Here is an 18,875-nt window from a genome sequence, read left to right on the forward strand (position 1 = left end):
GGTTGATGAGGTATTTAGAGATATGTTTTAGTAGAGGACAGGAATGGTTGGACTCGATGATCTTAAAGGTCTTTTCCAACCTTGTGATTCTGTGAATTCTCATCCCAGGGGAAGAAGCAAGATGATGAGATCTAGAAAGCACTGATGAGAAGAACAGCAGCCTCCAGGAGCTGGGTGCAGTGCTGCTGTGTGAGGACCTGACACTGAGAACACACAGACATGCCCAAGGGCCAGAAGGAATATGAGATGCCCCTGAGAAGTACCAAGTGTGATCCCACACTTGAAGCAACTGGCCATATCATTAACCCCTCTCCCTTTACAGTCACTAAGCAGTATCTAAGGTGGAGAGGGGGTGTAAAAAAAACCAAACCCAAAACCCCAGGAAAAATACACTAGGAAAAATCTCTTAAATGTACAAATGCAGAAGAGTTGGTTGATCTTTTTGTACATGTTGCAATAACAGCACTGCTTTCCCAGCCAGGGAAGTAGGTGCAAGGCTATCTTTGGCAGCTTGGGGTCATGGATATCCTCTGAAAACAAGTTTGCTTTCGTCCTACTGACATGTGTGCACACGTCTTATGTCACCCTGAAATAGGCTCCAGAGAGCCAGCAGCTGATAAACTGAATCAAAGCCTGGGATTCACCCAGCATGATGCTTTTTTTGCTTTGGGGACGCAAGAGAGGCTCCCAACCCCACCAGACTCCTCTTCCTGAATACATTGTCATGCTCTTTACATTGTCTACCATGTACCTGGTCAGACAGAAGGGGTTAATTTTGGTCATGGCACTACAGAAGGACCTCATGAGTAGGCATCATAAACAATTCATCTGGCCCAAAACCACAGAATCACAGAATCACCAGGCTGGAAAAGACCTTTAAAATCATCAAGTCCAATTGTTCCTGTCCTGTGCTAAACCATATCCCTGTGTACATCATCTACCCTCTGTTAAACACATCCAGGGATGGTGACTCAGCCCCCTCCCTGGGCAGACTGTTCCAGGCCCTGACAACTCTTCCAGGGAAGAACTATTCCCTCACATCTGAGCTCACCCTGCCCTGGTGTAGCTTGAGCCCATTTCCCCTTGTCCCATCTCCTGTCACCTGGCTGAAGAGACCATCACCCACCTCTCTGCACCCTCCTGACAGGTCAGTGTAGGCAGTGATAAGGTCTCCCCTCAGCCTCCTCTTCTCCAGGCTGAACACCCCCAGCTCCCTCAGCCACTCCTCATAGGATTTGCTCTCCATCCCCTTCCCCAGCCTGGCTGCCCTTCTCTGGACTCACTCCAGCACCTCAATGTCCTTCTGATGGTGAGGAGCCCAGAACTGGACCCAGCACTCAAGGTGCAGCCTCACCAATGTCCAGTACAGGAGCGACTCTGAACCATCTGACTAACAACCATTTTCCTTATGATCTAAAATGTTCCTAATACCTGGAAACACCCTTGTAAGATGAGCAAAACGCTCGTTCATTTGAGGTTACATGTGACACAATTCTCCCAGGGATCCTTTGTTTCAGACAAGATTTGCCACCAATTCCCATCCCTAGTTCTGACAAATATCAGAGCTGGTTAGAATTTACTTAGCAGCAAGCAGCAAAGATGGTTTCTGACCTCTCAGTTCCACAGCAACCTGCTGATCTTGCCCAAAACAATTACTCAAGCCTCCTTTGAGAAAACCTGGGTGGTTTCTTTCAGAATGACTGGAGTGGGAATGTTTTTATGGTCACTCCAACTCAACCATCATCTAGAAAAGTTTACTTCCATGGGAGCTCAGTGGTGGGAATTTGAATAGCAGTTCTGTCATGTCCTTGTTCTGGACTCCCAGGTCATGGCTAATTTTCAATGCCTGGTGAGGTCATTTAAATTAATCTCTAGTATCAGTATGGTTGGAGGGTTTTTTGTATATTTTTTGTGTTTGTTTGGGGAGGTTTTTGGGGTTTTTTAATACTTCAGAGTTTTTTTCATATTAATCTGGTTTTAGCCAAAGCAGAAATACTCATTAAGGCCCATAACAAAGGCAAAAACACTCCTAAAGAAGGTGAAATAAGAGAGAAAATTGAAGAGCTCCTAAACTCTGCCCACTGGGAAAAATGTGAGATAGAAACAGCAAAGAAAAACCCTGAGGGAGTATGGAGCAAAGGCAGCTCATGGAGTTAGAAAACTTCAAGAGCTTAGACCAGCTATGAATTTGGCTGCTTGTCTTGAGAACATACTTCTCCAGAGTGTCATAGGCTTTTTTGTTAGATCCATTCCAGGCAAACTAGCAATGAGATGATGTTATTTTTCAAAAGCAGGTCCTGCTAACACATATTTTGCTAAGAATAGCTGCAGCCTGCAGAGAAGCCAGTGTTTTCTTAACCTTCCCAAGGTATCTCTCCACTTGACCTGCTCTTCTCACTTGCCTACATTTCCTCTTGCCTATTCCTGACTTTCTCACAGGCTCTCCAGCTACAATTCCAGAGAAAAATTTTCCTTCTGCCTTACAAAACCAACCCAGGGAGAGTAAGGATATGGAGAATCCTTCCAAAGAGAGCTATCTAAAGGCTCATGGACAGGTTTTTCACTATCTTTTACCTTTGGTCTTCCAAGTAATTGTGCTTTCCAGGTTTCCTTTCCACCTCCACATTTCTCAAGTTGCAATTCTCTTCCAGATCTTCAATGTGACTGTCATGACAGAGGTCACTCAGAATCATTTCAGGTCAGAGGGAGAATAAAACAGCCTCAGCACCGAGCCTGTTTTTCCAGTCTCTATCCTGTTTGGCTTGCAACCTTTAACCTTTCCATACAGTATCTGATTACTGTATTCAGGGGCTCAGATGAACATTGCCTGGCCTGGGCCCAAGGATGGAGACCTGTACCCTGTTCTCATTAACTTCATACGTGGCCTGGGGGCATCTCCAAAGCCTTCAGGGAATTCACAGAATCACAGATGCACAGAAGGGCAGGGGTTGGAAGGGACCTCTGGAGATCATCCAGTCCAACTCCCTGCTCAGGCAGGATCACTTCGAGCAGGTGGCACAGGATCACATCCAGGTGGGATTTGAATCTCTCCAGAGAAGGAGAGTCCACAACCTCTCTGGGCAGCCTGTCCCAGGGCTCAGGCACCCAAAGGGTGAAGTGGTTTTTCCTCATATTGAGATAGACCTTCCTGTGTTCCAGTTTGTGCCCGTTGCTCCTTGTCCTGTCACTGGGCACCGCTGAGAAGAGTCTGGCCCCACCCTCTAGACATCCACCCTTTAGTTATTTAAAAGTTATTGATGAGATCCCCTCTCAGTCTTCTCCAGGCCAAACTAAACATCCCCAGCTCCCTCAGCCTTTCCCCATACAAGAGATGCTCCAGTCCCCTCATCATCCTCATACCCTCCACTGGACTCTCTCCAGTAGTTCTCTCTCTGCCTTGAACCAGGGAGCCCAGCACTGGACACAGACCTTCAACTCCGTTGTTCATGTTCCTCCCATCCTCTCTGCTCTTTGGTTTCTCAAAGAGGTTCACTTTTGGGAAGCATTTCCTAACTTCTTTTGCAGGTTACTTTTCAGTGTGCAGCTTGGGATTTTATCCCTGCTCTAGACACATTTCTAGGTCAGTAATCAACTCTTGGCTTTCCTCAACTGTGGATGTGACTGGAGATTTATGTCTGATTCACTCCATCTCATTTAAGAATGGCTCAGAGATCTCTCAATGATCTTGAAGACATGGGCTCAGCAAAGTGCTTACAAATGCCTTGGGTCCCTAGGTCTAGGATCTAGATTGACACAACAAAGGTGGTTTTCTAGAGGAGATTTGACCTGTGTCAAGTCCTGTGCTCTGAGAGACACTTCATGGACAGGAATCTGGGCTACACACTCCTTTTTAATCATTATCATTACCTTTGAAAGACTCACAAATACTGTCCCTCAGACTCTTGCATTGAAATCCTGCAAACCAAAATGCCAGAGCATATTGAAACCTTGTCTTTCCTGGCACCTCTGTCTACAGACACACACTGTGAATGCAGTGTCCAGGCTCTACAAATACACTGTTAGCTGCAGGAAGACTGATGCAGCAGCATGGTGCTCACCAAGGGTGGCTGCTTGGAGAGCTCAGCCTCTTCCATGCAACTGGGAGAAGAGAAGATGACCTACCCCCCCCTAAACATGATGGTAAATGAGCTAATGGCATCACCAACAGAATAAAGATCTTGACAGGCTTGAAAGATGGGCCCGGGGGAACCTAATGAGGTTCAACACTGCCCAGTGTCAGGTGTTGCACTTGGGATGGAAGAATCCCAGACACAGATACAGACTGGGAGAGGAGCTTCTTGAGAGTAGCCCTGCTGAGAAGGACTTGGGGATTGTGGTGGATGAGAAGCTTGACATGAGCCAGCAGTGGCTCTTGCAGCTTGTAGGGCCAATGGTATCCTGGGCTCCATCAGGAGAGGGGTGGCAGCAGGGACAGGGAGGTGATTGTCCCTCTCTACTCTGCCCTCGTGAGGCCCCATCTGGAGTCCTGTGTCCAGATCTGGGGCCCCCAATACAAGAAGGATGTGGAACTGTTGGAGAGGGTTCAGAGGAGCCACAAGGATGATTAGAGGGCTGGAGCACCTGCCCTACAAAGAGAGGCTGAGGGAACTGGGCTTGTTCAGCCTGGAGAAGAGAAGGCTGCGGGGGGACCTCACTGCAGCCTTCCAGTCCCTGAAGGGACCTTATAGGCAGGAGGGGATTCAACTTTTTAAAAAAGCAGATAATGGCAGGACAAGGGGGAATGGACTAAAGCTGAAGGAGGGAAGGTTTAGATTAGATATTAGGGGGAAGTTTTTTACAGAAAGAGTGGTGAGGTGCTGGAACAGGCTGCCCAGAGAGGTGCTGGATTCCCCGTCCCTGGAGGTGTTCAAGGCCAGGTTGGATGGGGCCCTGGGCAACCTTGTGTAGCTCCAGGCCTGGAGGTTGGTGTCCCTGCCTGTGGCAGGGGGTTGGAGCTCTGTGATCCTTGGGGTCCCTTCCAACCCAGACCATTCTATGATTCTATGGTTCTGTGATAAAGGACAGAAGTAACAGCTCACTTCATTGCTACAGCATTCTGAGCTGCCCCTGGAGGGCTGAGAAGGACTTCTGGTGACACAAAGACATTAATCAGGGCCTAATTATAACCAGCACACATCGATTTTCCATAGCAGCCTTGGCCTAGTCAGAAAGCCCAACGTGGGATAGTGTAACAAAGAAACAGAGCACAAACATTCTCACTTAAGCCCTCTGACTCACAGGCGCCCCTTGACAATGGACACAGACAAATAACCCTTTCCCATGGTGCTCGCTCCCAGGCCTGCTGCTTCACATGCCTCCCCCATCTCCTTTGGAACAGGTTTCACCCATTGGGAACAATCAGACAGTCACAGGCAGAGGGGAGGGGGTTTGTCTTTGCAAGACAGGTGTCGGGCAAGCAACACAGCTTGAGCCATCCTCAAGGGAACACCCACCCAAGCTCCAGGCTCTGTCTTCAGCTCTGAGTCCCATCTCATGAGCTAATCACAGCCTTATGGAAGAGGACAAATGCCCTTCCCAGCACCACTCAGCACCTCCAAGGGATGGCAGTGAGGGGGACAAGTGCCAGAGAGTTCCACGGATCAGGTGTCACTGGCAGAGGTGGGGACTGAGTCACTGATGGGAATGATGATGCGTGTGAAAGGAGAGGTCCAGAGAAGGGAAAACAGAAAACCAAATAAAAGCTGACAGTCTTGGAGAAGAGGTGTGGAACACAGACTGCTCCTGCTCCTCTGGATCTCTAATTTATTTTGCTGCCAATCAAAAATACCTATTTTACCCCGGAGGCAGCAAAGTGACTTACAGCTCAGGGGTAACTTATAGGTGCTGCCCCAGTGGCAAACTGCCTGGTGTAACCCTGCCAAACGGGACAACAGCTGGAAAATTTAGAGCTTCCTTTGTGAAAATCTGCATGTCACATTTTTGTCACCGTTCTGAAGAGCCTGGTCTGGCCTTCACCAGCACTGAGAGACCTTCTGAAGGCCCCCAACCACATCATCACCCCCAACCACAGCTAACAGCCACTCTGGACCTGGCAGAGCTCTGGGAGCGTGCAGGGACTGTAAGACATCCAGCAGCATAAGGTGGGAAAGGGTTGGAGAGGTCTGCTGAGAACAAGGCTGCTGGTGGCTCACTGTAAGCCAAGATAGACTGTTATGAGAGTTGGAGAAGGTCCCCCAAGGGATCCAGGGCAGGCTGACACACTCGGCTTGCAGGGAGGAGTTTCCTCTACCTACACTTAAATGGGATGTGCCTGCCAGTTTGAGTAAACCCTGTGGTGAATATAAAGGAGGGTAAGATGGAGCTTCAGCAGTCCCCAGTCCAGAGGATGGGAATGGATCTCATAGATTATTATAAAGCCAGGGCAGATGGGAGCTTTTGAGATCCCAGCTGCTCCACAACCAGCCAGACCCACATCATCCATCCCTGACTGATGCTTGTTTACTGCCCTTCCTAAAACACTCCTGGGATGAAACTCCCTCCCCAGGTCACCTATTGAAGTGCTTAACCCCCTCTACAGCCAGAGGACTTTCCCTCGTGTCTAACCCACTCTCCTTTGCAGCAGTTTGGTGGCAGAAATTTTGTTCCCTCTCCCACAGCAACTTGGAATCGGGCTGCTGACCTCCTTGAAGGTATGTCCACCTCGATGAGAACCAGAAGTACCCACCTTTGACGGTGACGAGTACGGAGCTGTACGTCTGGCCCGCCAGGTTGGAGGCTGTGCAGGTGTAGAGCCCGTTGTCTATCTGCTTGCAGAAGAGGATCTTCAGCACGAAGTTCTCCTGGTCGTCCTCGTAGATGACGTGCCGCCGCCCTTCCGCAATGACCTCGTTGTCCTTCATCCACACGATCTCTGGCTTGGGCTCACCTGTCACGTAGCAGCTCAGCTTGGCGTGCTTCCCCTCCGTCACGCTGCACATGCGGGTCAGCGCCCCAAAAGTGGCGTTGCGGCTTGCCCCTTTGGTGGGGAACCCAGCCATCCTCTCATAGTCCCTGGAGAGGCCGTAGCCGATGCCTGACAACCCTTCTGCTGTGGAGTAAGACTGGGCAGATGACGAATCATGACCCCCGTAGGAGATGTCCATCTTCCTGATCTCCTCGCGCCTCTTCTGCAAGTGAGACAACAAGGAAGCCGTCTTCCCACAGCCGGTATCGAAATGGCTGCTGCTGCTGCCTGGGTTGGAAGAGCCCTGTGTTTCCACCACCAGCGCAGCCGAAGCGCTGGCGGAGCCGATGGGATTCTCTGCCCGGCATGTGTAGGTGCCACTGTCCCCTAGCCGGGCACACTGGATGGTGAGAGCGTTTGACTCACCAGCAGACTCAATCTGGAAGCGACCAGCATCAGCCCGGTTCCGCAGGTGTCTCCCATCCTTCTCCCAGTTCACCGAGAGGGGAGGGCTGCCCTGGATCTTGCATTTGAACATGGCATCTTCTCCCAGGGTTACTTTGATGGAGGAGGGTTTCTGGATGAAGTATGGGGCCGACTCCGTCACCGTGGTCTCCTCTCCAACTTTGATGCTGACAGCTGCAAAAGCTTCCCCGATGGTGTTCTTGGCCCGGCAGATGTATTGCCCACTGTCCTCCAGGCTCAGATCATAGATGGTTAGACGATAGAGATCCCCATCTTCCGTGGTTTTAAACCTTCCCCCAGACTGGACTGGAAGCTTATCCTTTTCCCAGCTCACAACTGGGATGGGATTTCCAATGATCTGGCAGCTCAAGGTGGCATCCTTCCCCACAGACACCATAAATGCCTTAGGACGGGTCAAGAAGCGAGGGACTCCGCTGAACGAGCTGTAATCCATCTTGGTTTCCTAAAGGATGAGGGGAAAAAAAGCATCAAGAGCAAGTAGATTTGGATGGTGCAGGCAAAGAATTGCTACACTTCCACGGTATCAAGACACTTGTCATCTAGAATAGTTTAGTCCAGGCATGTTTTCATTGTCATTATCATAGAATCATAGAATGGATAGGGTTGGGAGGGACCTTAAAGATCATCAACTTCCAACCCCTTGCCATGGGCAGAGACAACTCTCACCAGCCCAGCCTGCTCAAGGCCTTATCCAACCCAGCCTTGAACACCTCCAGGGAGGGAGCACCCACCATTTCCCTTGGCAACCTGTTCCAGTGCCTCACCACCCTTGTATTAAAGAATTTTGTCCCAATACCCAAATAAAATCCACCCCCTTCTAATTTAAAACCACACCCCCCTTGCCCTATCTCTCCATGCCCTTCTAAAAAGCCCCTTCCCAGATTTCTTGTAGACCCTTCAGGTACTGGAAGGTGCTATAAGATTTCCCCAGAGCCTTCCCTTGCTGAACAACCCCAAGTCTCTCAGCCTGTCCATTCTCAACCCCAATTCTCTCAGCCATTTTCTACAGGTGAGGAGGCCTTGGAATACTTTGGGTCTTGCAGATTTCTTAGATGGGAACTCATCAAGCTGCAGACAGAGACAGCAGTTCAGTTCCCCACAAGGAGTTACTGAGACATAAGTCTTCAGGCAGTCCACAGAGAAAAACCACGATGGTCCCTTCCAACTTTGGCCCTTGGAAAGTGACCTCCACTAATGCTATATAATATATGGGTGAGTTCTGTAGCCACAGAGAAACAAATGGACATGAACTTCTCAGAGATGTGTCTACCCATTGAGATACCTTGTCTATCATGCTCCTTCTCATTGTCATCTCTCTCTTTCTATCCCACTGCCCTGGCTCTTTTTAACTTTTCCCTTTTCTTCACCTTTTATTTTTCCTTGGTTTTGCTCTTTTTGTTTTTTAATTCTGTTTCTACAACATGCTTCACCTCTCCTCTTGCCCACTCTGGTCATCACTCATAACTGTATCTTGTTCTCTGAATCATGCTCACACAGACTCTACAGCCAATCCCCTTCCTGTGGGGACCAGCCTTTAGGAGGCCACCTAGACATGCCTGTAGTATCACTGGCATTATTTCCCTTTATTCCCAGCTTTTATTCAAGACATTCACTAAGATACAACTACTCTGATGGGGATTGTAGCCAATGAGTATCTATGGCTTATATACAGCCACAGAATCATAGAATGACTGGGGTTGGCAGGGACCTCTGGAGATCATCCAGTCCAACCCCCTGCCAGAGCAGGATCGCCTCAGCAGGCTGCACAGGACAGCGTCCAGGATCATGGGGGTTGAATGTCTTCAGAGATGGAGACTCCACAACCTCTCTGGGCAGCCTGTCCCAAGGCTCTGCCACCCTCACAGGAAAGAAGTTCCTCCTCAGGGTTAGATGGAACATCCTTTAAGCACATCACCTCTTGTCCTGTCCCTGGGCACCACTGAACACAGACTGATCCTCCTGACCCTCATCCCTCAAGTATTTATCAGCATTGAGAAGATCCCCCCTCAGTCTTCTAAAATGTCCCAAGTCCCTCAGCCTCTCTTCATAAGAGAGATGTTCTACTCCCCAATCCAGATTGTGCAGGGCTGGACAGAACTGCAGGGGGGATGTGTGGCTGTGCACATCTATGCTTGGTGCACACACACACCATGTACACAGGAGAGGAAGACAAAAGCCCCATGGGGTTTGGGGCTTACAGGAAAAGATGTCTCATCGCTCACGTGTTCTCAGCTGCTCTCAGAGCTGAGCACCAGCGTGCAGCTGTTTGGTGACATACACCAGCACAGGGGATGTACCATGCTCTGAACTAAATCTCCTGGCAATTCTGGTGCCACTGCATCCTGAGAGAGTCAGAAGCAATCAGTGGCACTAATCCTTCCAGCCACGAGCACTCATACAGAGTCTGCCCATCCCTGTGCAGCTGGGGAGCAATGCGATGGAGACCACCACCTTCAGCATCCCCCTCAAGTCCATGTAACTCACAAGCTTTTCCTGCTTCTTCACTGCTCCTCACACAGACTTCTGGATATCCTTTTCCTTCTGCTGGACTCTACTTGTAACCCTCCAAGAAGGCCTTTTCCATTACTTTAAGCACACCACAGTGAAAAGCCTGGTCTTGGCCCCATTAGCACCAGTAACCGTGGAGCAGGATTGGACCTGACAACAGTGCTCTGTAAAGAAAAGCAAACACCCCAGCTCTGGGACTCTCTGAAAGTCCTATTCAGAAGACTTGAGTCTTTTCTCCAAGCTACTCTTCCTCCTTGGCCCCATGCTGCCAGACACTCCTGCCTTAGCAAGCCCACACAGCTCCTGTCTGAGCCCCACCAACAGTCTCTGCTCAGGGGTGATCACCATGCTGCTCTCACATCCGTGATGTTTGTCTTTCCCACCCCCCAAAGTGCCACACGAAGCAAAACCGACTGGGACACCGTGTGTTGTAACTCAGAAAGGAAATAATAACCAGTCACCACGACAGAAATATCCTCCTTAATCCTCCAGCAGGCTGGCTTCCCCGCTGGCCACACATCCACCCACTCTCTCACCCAATGGCAGATGCTCTCACAATCTTCCCCCACCACCTCCAGCAGAAATCACTAGGAGCAAGCCAAAACCAACCTGATTTCATTTCTCCAGTCACCATCTGGGCAGAGGTTCTGTTATTCTCCCCCCATCCTCCCCCAGGTCCTGTTGCAGCACATTAACGTTCACACAGTTTCATGGAATCAGAGTCACCGGTGGGACCCCGGGGGTTGGATGGACCCTCTGAGTGACCTTGGGGACATCACTTATTTTCCCTGCACCTTGGCTCCCTTCCCATTTCTTCTCCATATCAGGACAGGGACGGTCTCCCAAATAATTGTGTGCACAGTGTATACTCATGGCGACGTGCTGGCTGGAGTGTGTGATGAACCAGGCATGGAAATGAGTCCCAGACTACAATCCCTCACTCTATTTACTCTGCCAGGGACTGGAAAACCCAAGTTGATGCTAAAACTGAACACTGGGAAAGCTGTGGCACACCACCACGAAATGGTATTAATTAAAATCGCTGTTGCCATTGAAGGTGGTGTAGCTAAGTTAATATACAAACATCTTCTGGGCTACAGATGTGAGGCAGAAAGAAATGTGGTCTTCTTTCTATATTTAACAGGAAAACTACACTGTGTCTTATCCTAAGGTTTAAATTAGGTAATAGGAGGAAGTTCTTTACAGAGAGAGTGGTGAGGGGCTGGAACAGGCTGCCCAGAGAGGTGCTGGATGCCCCATCCCTGGAGGTGTTCCAGGCCAGGTTGGATGGGGCCCTGGGCAGCCTTGTGTAGCTCCAGGCCTGGAGGTTGGTGGCCCTGCCTGTGGCAGGGGGGTTGGAGCTCTGCGATCCTTGGGGTCCCTTCCAACCCAGACCATTCTATGATTCTCTCCTGTTGCTCCCCTTCAAAGGACAAACAAAACTCTTCCAAAGAAGCCAAGGACTTTTTTTCCTTTGGAGGAAATTGGCCCTTTCTAAACTAATTCAATTGTGGTTGCTTTAATTTCCTAGCATCAAGAAAAATTGTTATTCCACCAAAAAATACCTTTAGAAGTTAAAGAAAATGCTTTCAAACCTTAAAGCTAGGAGAAAAAAAAATGACAGAGCCCTAAGAGAGACTGTCCAGGGGTGTGTGGAGTCTCCATCTCTGGAGATATCCCAGCCCCATCTGGACACCGACCTGTGTGACCTGTCCTTGGGACCCTGCCTTAGCAGGGGGGTTGGACCTGATGTTCTCTGGAGGTCCCTTCCAACCCCTACAATACTGTGATTCTGCGATTAATGGGGAAAACATCATTCTTAGTGAACACTGAGAGTGCAAAGAAGGATTGACTTGTAGTCATCAGTGCTACGACCAAGTGATTTCCTCTGGTCATTGTCATTACTGGCTGCAATTAATATACCTACTTTTCTCCTGGTTTCAAACTTGTCTAGAAACCTATGAACTATCTTGCACTTCCTAGCTCCTCTTACCACCTTCAACCTCTGCCCTTGCTTGAGCTTTAAAAGGTGTTTTCCACAAGCACTTGCAGAGCTGCACACAGAGAAGCCGAGTGAATGGCTGGAAGATGCAGGCAGATGCCTTGGGCTTCAGCCAAAGTGCAGCCAAGTCAGTGGAAATTTCCACTGGAGCCCAACTGATTGACAACCCAAGTCTTCTGCTAACCTGGGGAAGGATCATGTCAGTGTTCAGGGGGGTATGTTGGGATGCATGTTCATCCTTGAATCGAGACAGTAACATTCATTACAGTAAATCAGCATTAACAATCCAAACATAGACCCAGAGCTCGTGTCTTGACATCAGCCTGAGTTTCAGGCTGTCACCAAAGCACTTGGATCCATCTTCAGAAGACATTGCCATGCCTCATCCTTCCTGGCTCCCTAGTTGTTTCTGACAGATGTGTCACTCTGACTCATTTCCAGCTTCAAATCCACAGCAGCAAAAAGAGCAAAACACCAAAGTCACTTCGCTTCTCCTTCAAAGTGGGGTCTGCATAACATGGACAAGTGCCTGGAGCATGGAGATGGCTACAAACACAAGAGGTGCCTGCTTGGAAGCCAGTGACCTTTGAGCAAACAGGAGCTTCCCTCAAATCAGTTTTCCTACAGTTTTCCTCACCTGGTCCCCAGGAGATGCATCCTCACCTGGAAGAGAGCTCCGACCTGTGGGAGCACCATGGACATGCTCCAAGCTTGGCTTTAGAAGGGTGAGAGCAGGAAGGCTGCTCACTTCCTAAAGCTCTTGTGCATCCTCCTCCCCTGCTCTCCTGCACTAAACAGTGCCCAAACAAGCCTCAGCTGCTCACTGGTATCTCTGATTGACAAGAACATTTGAAACACAGGGAAGATGCTCCATCAGATGCCTGTTGCTCGTGAACAAGACCAGCACAGCAAATCCATCAACAGACACCTCTTTCTACCAGCCATAGCCTCAAGGATCAGCCTCCTTCTCCCATTGCTCCCAAACACTTTCCTGATGTTTATAACTCACTTCTCTCCATCAGGTACAACCTACTGTGTCCACAGACATCCTAGAACAAGGTGAAGAACTCACATCCCAACCTAGACCCCACCTCCCTCCCTACCAGCTTTCACCAAATACCCTCACACCCAGCACTTCTCATGCCACCATGGGTTGCCAGGATGCCAGAGGAAATCTCAGGGGACAGCAAAAACAGGGTGTGCTCATCAGTGCTGTATTAATTCCTACCAGGGTGGGAAAGCAAAATGGGATTTATTCCCTGCTCTGCCACTGAGTCACTTTTATAATCATGAGAAAGTCTAACAAGCTCTTCTATCTTCATAGAGCCACAAAACCACAGACTGGTTTGGGTTGGAAGGCACCTCAAAAGCCCATCCAGTTCCTACCCTCTGCCATGGGAAGGGACAACCCCACCAGCCCAGGGTGCCCAAAGCCCCATCCAACCTGGCCCCTGGATCCAGGGGCAGCCACAGCTTCTCTGGGCACCCTGTGCCAGGGCCTCACCACCCTCACAGATCAGTCTCTCTCTGGAAAAGGGGGTAAAAGCCCTTGCCTAATGTATGAAACCCAGGAACAGGTATGGAATCCTAACCCATGGCAAAGACGAAGCCACCCGAATTATCTAACACTTGGGAGGTTCAACCCGTTCAGACAGGCAGCACTAGATGAAATGCATTTTATGTGTTTAAATGGGATAAAATGCATCACTGATAAATATATTTAGGAGTTCTAGGGAGAGGACAGCCTCGTGGACATCCAGAAAGGACAGGATTTAGTGTTTCTACAGTGCAACTTCTTAATCTAGAAGCCTGAGAGGGGATCTGATCAATGGTTACTGATACCTGAAGGGTGGGACACAGGGGGAAATGACCAGGATCTTCTCAGTGTCTGTGGGGACAGGACAAGGGGCGATGGGCTCAAGTTGGAGCACAGGGAGTTCCCCACCAATCTGGGGAAGAACTTATTCCAGTGAGGGTGATAGAGCCCTGGGACAGGCTGCCCAGGGGGTGTGGAGTCTCCTTCTCTGGAGAGATTCCAGCCCCATCTGGACACCAACCTGTGTGACCTGTCCTAGGGACCCTGCTTTGGCAGGGGGGTTGGACCCCATGCGCTCTGGAGGTCCCTTCCAACCCCTATGATTCTGTGACTCTGTGATTCCATAAACAATGACATTCATTCAGATCCTTTATATGTCTATTCAAACTTAAAAATAAATAAATATAGTAACTCTGTGCAAGTGCCAGCCCAGCTCCCTTGGAAGCGACAGGGCTGACAACAAAGCATGAATAAGCCCAGTCAATGCAAATGCCCTTTCCAATTAATCTCAGCCATTCACCAGTGTCATATTGCTCCCTGTAATCCCTCTGTGATTAATCATTTGCAGCCGAGATCACGTTCCCATCTGGGTATTTCTGAGCACGCTGAAGGCAAAGTAGCAACACTTCTAATTTAACTTATGGCTTTATTCATTCAAATTTTCACTGGGGGAAAAAGACACAGCTCACAGAACAACAAAATGGGTCAGGTTGGGAGGGATCTCAAAGCCCACCCAGCTCCAACCCCCTGCCATGGGCAGGGACACACTCCACCAGCCCAGGGTGCCCAAAGCCCCATCCAACCTGGCCTTGAACCCTGTCAGGGATGCAGGGGCAGCCACAGCTTCTCTGTGCACCCTGTGCCAGGACCCCACCACCCTCCCAGGGAAGGATTTCTCTCTCATATCTCATCTAAGTCTCACCCCCTTCAGCTTGAAGCCATCCCCCCTTGTCCTGTCACTCCCTGCCCTTGTCACCAGTCCCTCCCCAGCTTTCCTGTAGCCCCTTTTAAGTAATGGAAGGTGTTTTAAAGTCTCCCTGGAGTCTTCTCTTCTCCAGGCTAAACAACCCCAAGTCTCTCAGACTGTCTGCAGAGCAGAGGTGCTCCAGCCCTTGGAGCCATCTCCATGGCCTCCTCTGGACTTGCTCCAACAGCTCAACATCTTTCTTGCCCTGGGGATCCCAGAGCTGGATGCAGCACTACAGGGGGGGTCTCCCCAGAGTGGAGCAGAGGGGCAGAATCCCCTCCCTCAACCTGCTCATCATGCATCCCAGGACACAGCTGACTTTCTGGGCAACAAGCGCATGTTGCTGGGCTGTACTGAGCTTTTAGTCAACCAGCACCCCCAAGCCCTTCTGCTCAGGGCTGCTTTTGACCCAGACTCCATTCATCCTGTAGCTGTACTTGGGATTGCCCTGACAAGTGCACAGACCTGTCAGACAATGCAAATAACTAAATCACTTCCAAGGAACTAACACACAGCCATACAGCCAGTCAAGCCCTCCCCTTCCTACTCTCTTCACTTCTTTCTGCCTCTGCCCTACACTTGCTTCCCCAGGGTCAAGGGAGCAAGTCAGTGGCAGTAGGAATAACCTCAGGATGCTCTAGCCCATTCTGAATAATCTGGGGTGGTGCCCATCAGAAGAGTCATCAGGAAGGTCCTGGTGCTGGACCCTCTTGACCTCCTGTGATGCACTGTGCAGTGCTGGCTGGTTATCATCATGGTATATTGCCCCTCAACAGCCAACAGACCTGAGATGATGCTCTTTGGTGTGAGACAGGACAGGGGTGGTGGCTTCTTCTCTGCCCAAGCCTTTCTATTTGACAGTTAGGAAGAGAACCTTATCCAGCACTACCCCAGGCAAAGAGCAAGAATCACCATGCAATCCACCTCATGTGTTAAAATACTCCCAAGACCAACATGGCCACAGCACACTTGCCTGACCAGAGACTTTGAGGATGTAAATCACACAGAATCACAGAGGACAGAGGTTGGAAGGGACCTCTGGAGATCATCCAGTCCAACTCCCTGCTCAAGCAGGATCACCTCGAGCAGGTGGCACAAGATCACATCCAGGTGGGATTTGAATCTCTCCAGAGAAGGAGACTCCACAACCTCTCTGGGCAGCCTGTCCCAGGGCTCAGGAACCTGCAGGCTGAGGAAGTTTTTCCTCATATTGAGATAGACCTTCCTGTGTTCCAGTTTGTGCCCGTTGCCCCTTGTCCTGTCACTGGGCACCACTGAGAAGAGTCTGGCCCCATCCTCTAGACATCCACCCTTCAGTTATTTAAAAGTTATTGATGAGATCCCCTCTCAGTCTTCTCCTCTCCAAACTAAACATCCCCAGCTCCCTCAGCCTTTCCTCATACAAGGGATGTTCCAGTCCCCTCATCTTCCCAGTCCTCCACTGGATTCTCTCCAGTAGTTCCCTGTCTGTCCTGAGACAGCCCTGAACACACAACTTCAGATGTGGCCTCACCAGAGCAGAGGAGGAGAACCTCCCTTGACCTGTTGCCCCCAAGTACCACTGGCCTCCTGGGCCATGAGGACACGCTGCTGTCTCATAACTCATTGTCCAGTAGGACTCCCAGGTCCTCCTCTGCAGCACTGCTTCCCAGCAGGACAACCCCTGGCTTGACTGGTGCCTGGGGTTGCTCCTCACTAGGCACAGGACCCTACACTTGCCCTTGTTGAATTACATTTGGTTCTTCTCCACCCAGCTCTCCAGCCTGCCCAAGCAGCAACCTGTCAATCTGGGGGTCTTTTTCTTGCTGTTAAGAGTTCATATCTCCTGGACTTTCTCTGCAGTTCCAAGCCTCACACCCTGTCCCCTCCTAATGGGGAAAGTAAGGGGGGAGCCTCCCATTTCCTAGTCCCCAGCTTTCAAAGAATGCCACTAAAACAGAACCTGCAGATAAAAATCGAGGTAGCCCTGCTAGGACTGTGGTTTACATGACATATCTCTGTGTGTTGTTCCACCTAAAACCATCAGGAAATGGTATCTGTGGGTGGGAAGGGAAGTTGGTGGGTCATGAAATGGGAAGTGAGGATTTCCTTTGGTGTTTAAAGTTCTGCTGGGGTGGGGACACACACACACACACACACACGACAGCAGTGCCCCAGCTGCCCTGTTCCTCCTAACAACCTCCCAGGGAATGGAGGACTTTGAAACAGCACAAGTGCTCAGTGTCAGCTGCCAGCTCAGTGACATCAGCTGGGCGCGGATGGACGCCGACCAGCCACGACACCAGACAGGGTGCCTTCAGGGTGAAATACACACCAGCACAGCCAGTGCTGCCACCCATCACATCTCTAAATCAGGTGTAAGGAGAGATTTGTACCAATACACTAATCCAGGGTGGCAGAGCTTCCTCTGATGCCCATTTCACCCGAGCAGGAACAGTATCTGCCACTGAGGAGCTGGGCTGGGAGCTTAGCTTGGGCTACTTTAAATTCCACTTTGGTGAGGGACAACGGGTTTTGGCATGTTCAAAGGTCATCTGATGAGCAGATGGAGGAGCTTTCCATGGTGGTTTGGGAGATGGGTATCCATGCACTATAGATACTGCTTATTGCAATAAGCTTCCAACTCAGAATAAGGCTCATTTCTGTTCCCTGACACCTACTGTCTCCACAGTAAGTCCACAGGAGATGCTACAGGAAATTTCACAGTTAATATGTTGTCAAAGTTCATGAGCAGCCCTCAGGAAAATGACAGCTAAGCCCAAAGCAAGGCAATCTTACGTTTCTGACCTTCAGAGAAGGGCTAAACATGCACCAGCTGCCTGGGAAGGGACCTGCATCACCTCCCACTACCTGCATTAATCCTTCATCAATGACCTGGACACATCTCCAGTGTCTGACAGCAAACAAGAGAGTCCAATAAACCACTGGAAAAGTCCAACAAGAACAAACAGTGAGGTTTGTGCAGGCAACTGGGCAAGATCACCTTCCAGTCACTTAAATAAACATACATTTAATGCAACACATGGGAGACTGGAGCCACTTAGATTATTTATATGGTCAAAGCACATACTGTCTCTCCTCTTTGAGACAGATATTGCTTATAAAACTCATCCCTCTCTTAACCATATGGCCAGCAGTCATTTTCCATCCACACATCAACAGCTTCAAGAAGCTCCATGCAAGGAAAGGGCTTTTCCCTACTTGGTCTTTGTTGCAGCATAGGGGCTTCACTTTGGATCCCCCCCCCCCCACCAAAGGAGCCACAAAACCACCTCAGAAACTTCCAGAGGACTAGAACTGCTCAGATCAACCCCTCAAGACTCTATGCTGGCATCTTCATCCTTATTTTCCTGAGCCTAAAGGCACTGGGGGCTGCTCTGACAACATGGGAGAAAGAGCTGGAACCCAAGGGACATCCCCAGCACATGCACATTCCTGCTCCGTGAGGGTGAGAAGGCAGGGGAGGAACAGAGTGGAAAAAGACAAAAGTTCTGGGTTTGCCACCCTGGGGACAGGAAAGGAGCAATGTGAATTTTAGCAGTTTACATCCCAAGTCTCACCCGACTGGGTGAAGCTTTTGGGTGGAACCCCGAAGCCGTAAGCACAGCCCAGTGTCTGCTCAGGTAAAGACTGGCAGCCTGAGCCAGGCGAGCTCTAAAGGCTGTGAGATGCAGCAGGATGGCATGGTTTCCTCTCACTCCACTGGTTTCATGAGGGCTTGGAGCTTGGCATGCCTGTAGCTGCCATCCCTACCTTGCAGCTGCCCCGATGCGGGTTTCCTCGCCACGCACATCAACACACACACCTTGCATGAGTCAAACCAGCTCCTACCAACCCCCAGCCAGCTAATCCCAACTCTCCAGTGCTTTGACCAACAGAAAACAAAGAGGAAACCCCCCCCTCACTTGTATGAATGCAGAGGCACTGCCTCCAGTTCCAGCACATGTGGTTGCCGACGCGAGGGAGTCGCGGGATCTCGGCTCCCCCAGGGATGGAGAATCCCCCTCAGTGACAATCAGCAGTGAAGGCTCCAGCCTGAGCCCCTTGTATTTTAACAAGTGGACGTCACTGTTGTTACAGCCACTCCACCCCATTGAGCTGTAGGGCTGAAAATAGCCTCAGGTGTCGAGCTCTGTCTCTCTCCAGCTCTGCTCAGGGCCATCTGTAGAAATGCAAGGAGGGGGGTGGTGGG

General features: G+C 50.1%; 1 protein-coding gene across 1 annotated transcript in view; it reads right to left on the reverse strand.

The window, feature by feature from the left end:
• OBSCN (obscurin, cytoskeletal calmodulin and titin-interacting RhoGEF) overlaps window positions 1-7,823 on the reverse strand; it is a gene marked incomplete at its 5' end in the record, with an annotated part of 199,183 nt that extends 191,360 nt beyond the window's left edge. Inside the window, 1 exon segment of the mRNA XM_084260922.1 lies at window positions 6,686-7,823. Coding sequence (XP_084117048.1) covers window positions 6,686-7,823 — 1,138 coding nt within the window.
• Between the last annotated feature and the right edge of the window lie 11,052 nt (window positions 7,824-18,875).

Source organism: Gallinula chloropus, assembly GCF_964237585.1.
Source record: "Gallinula chloropus genome assembly, chromosome: 2".
Lineage (NCBI taxonomy): Eukaryota > Metazoa > Chordata > Aves > Gruiformes > Rallidae > Gallinula > Gallinula chloropus.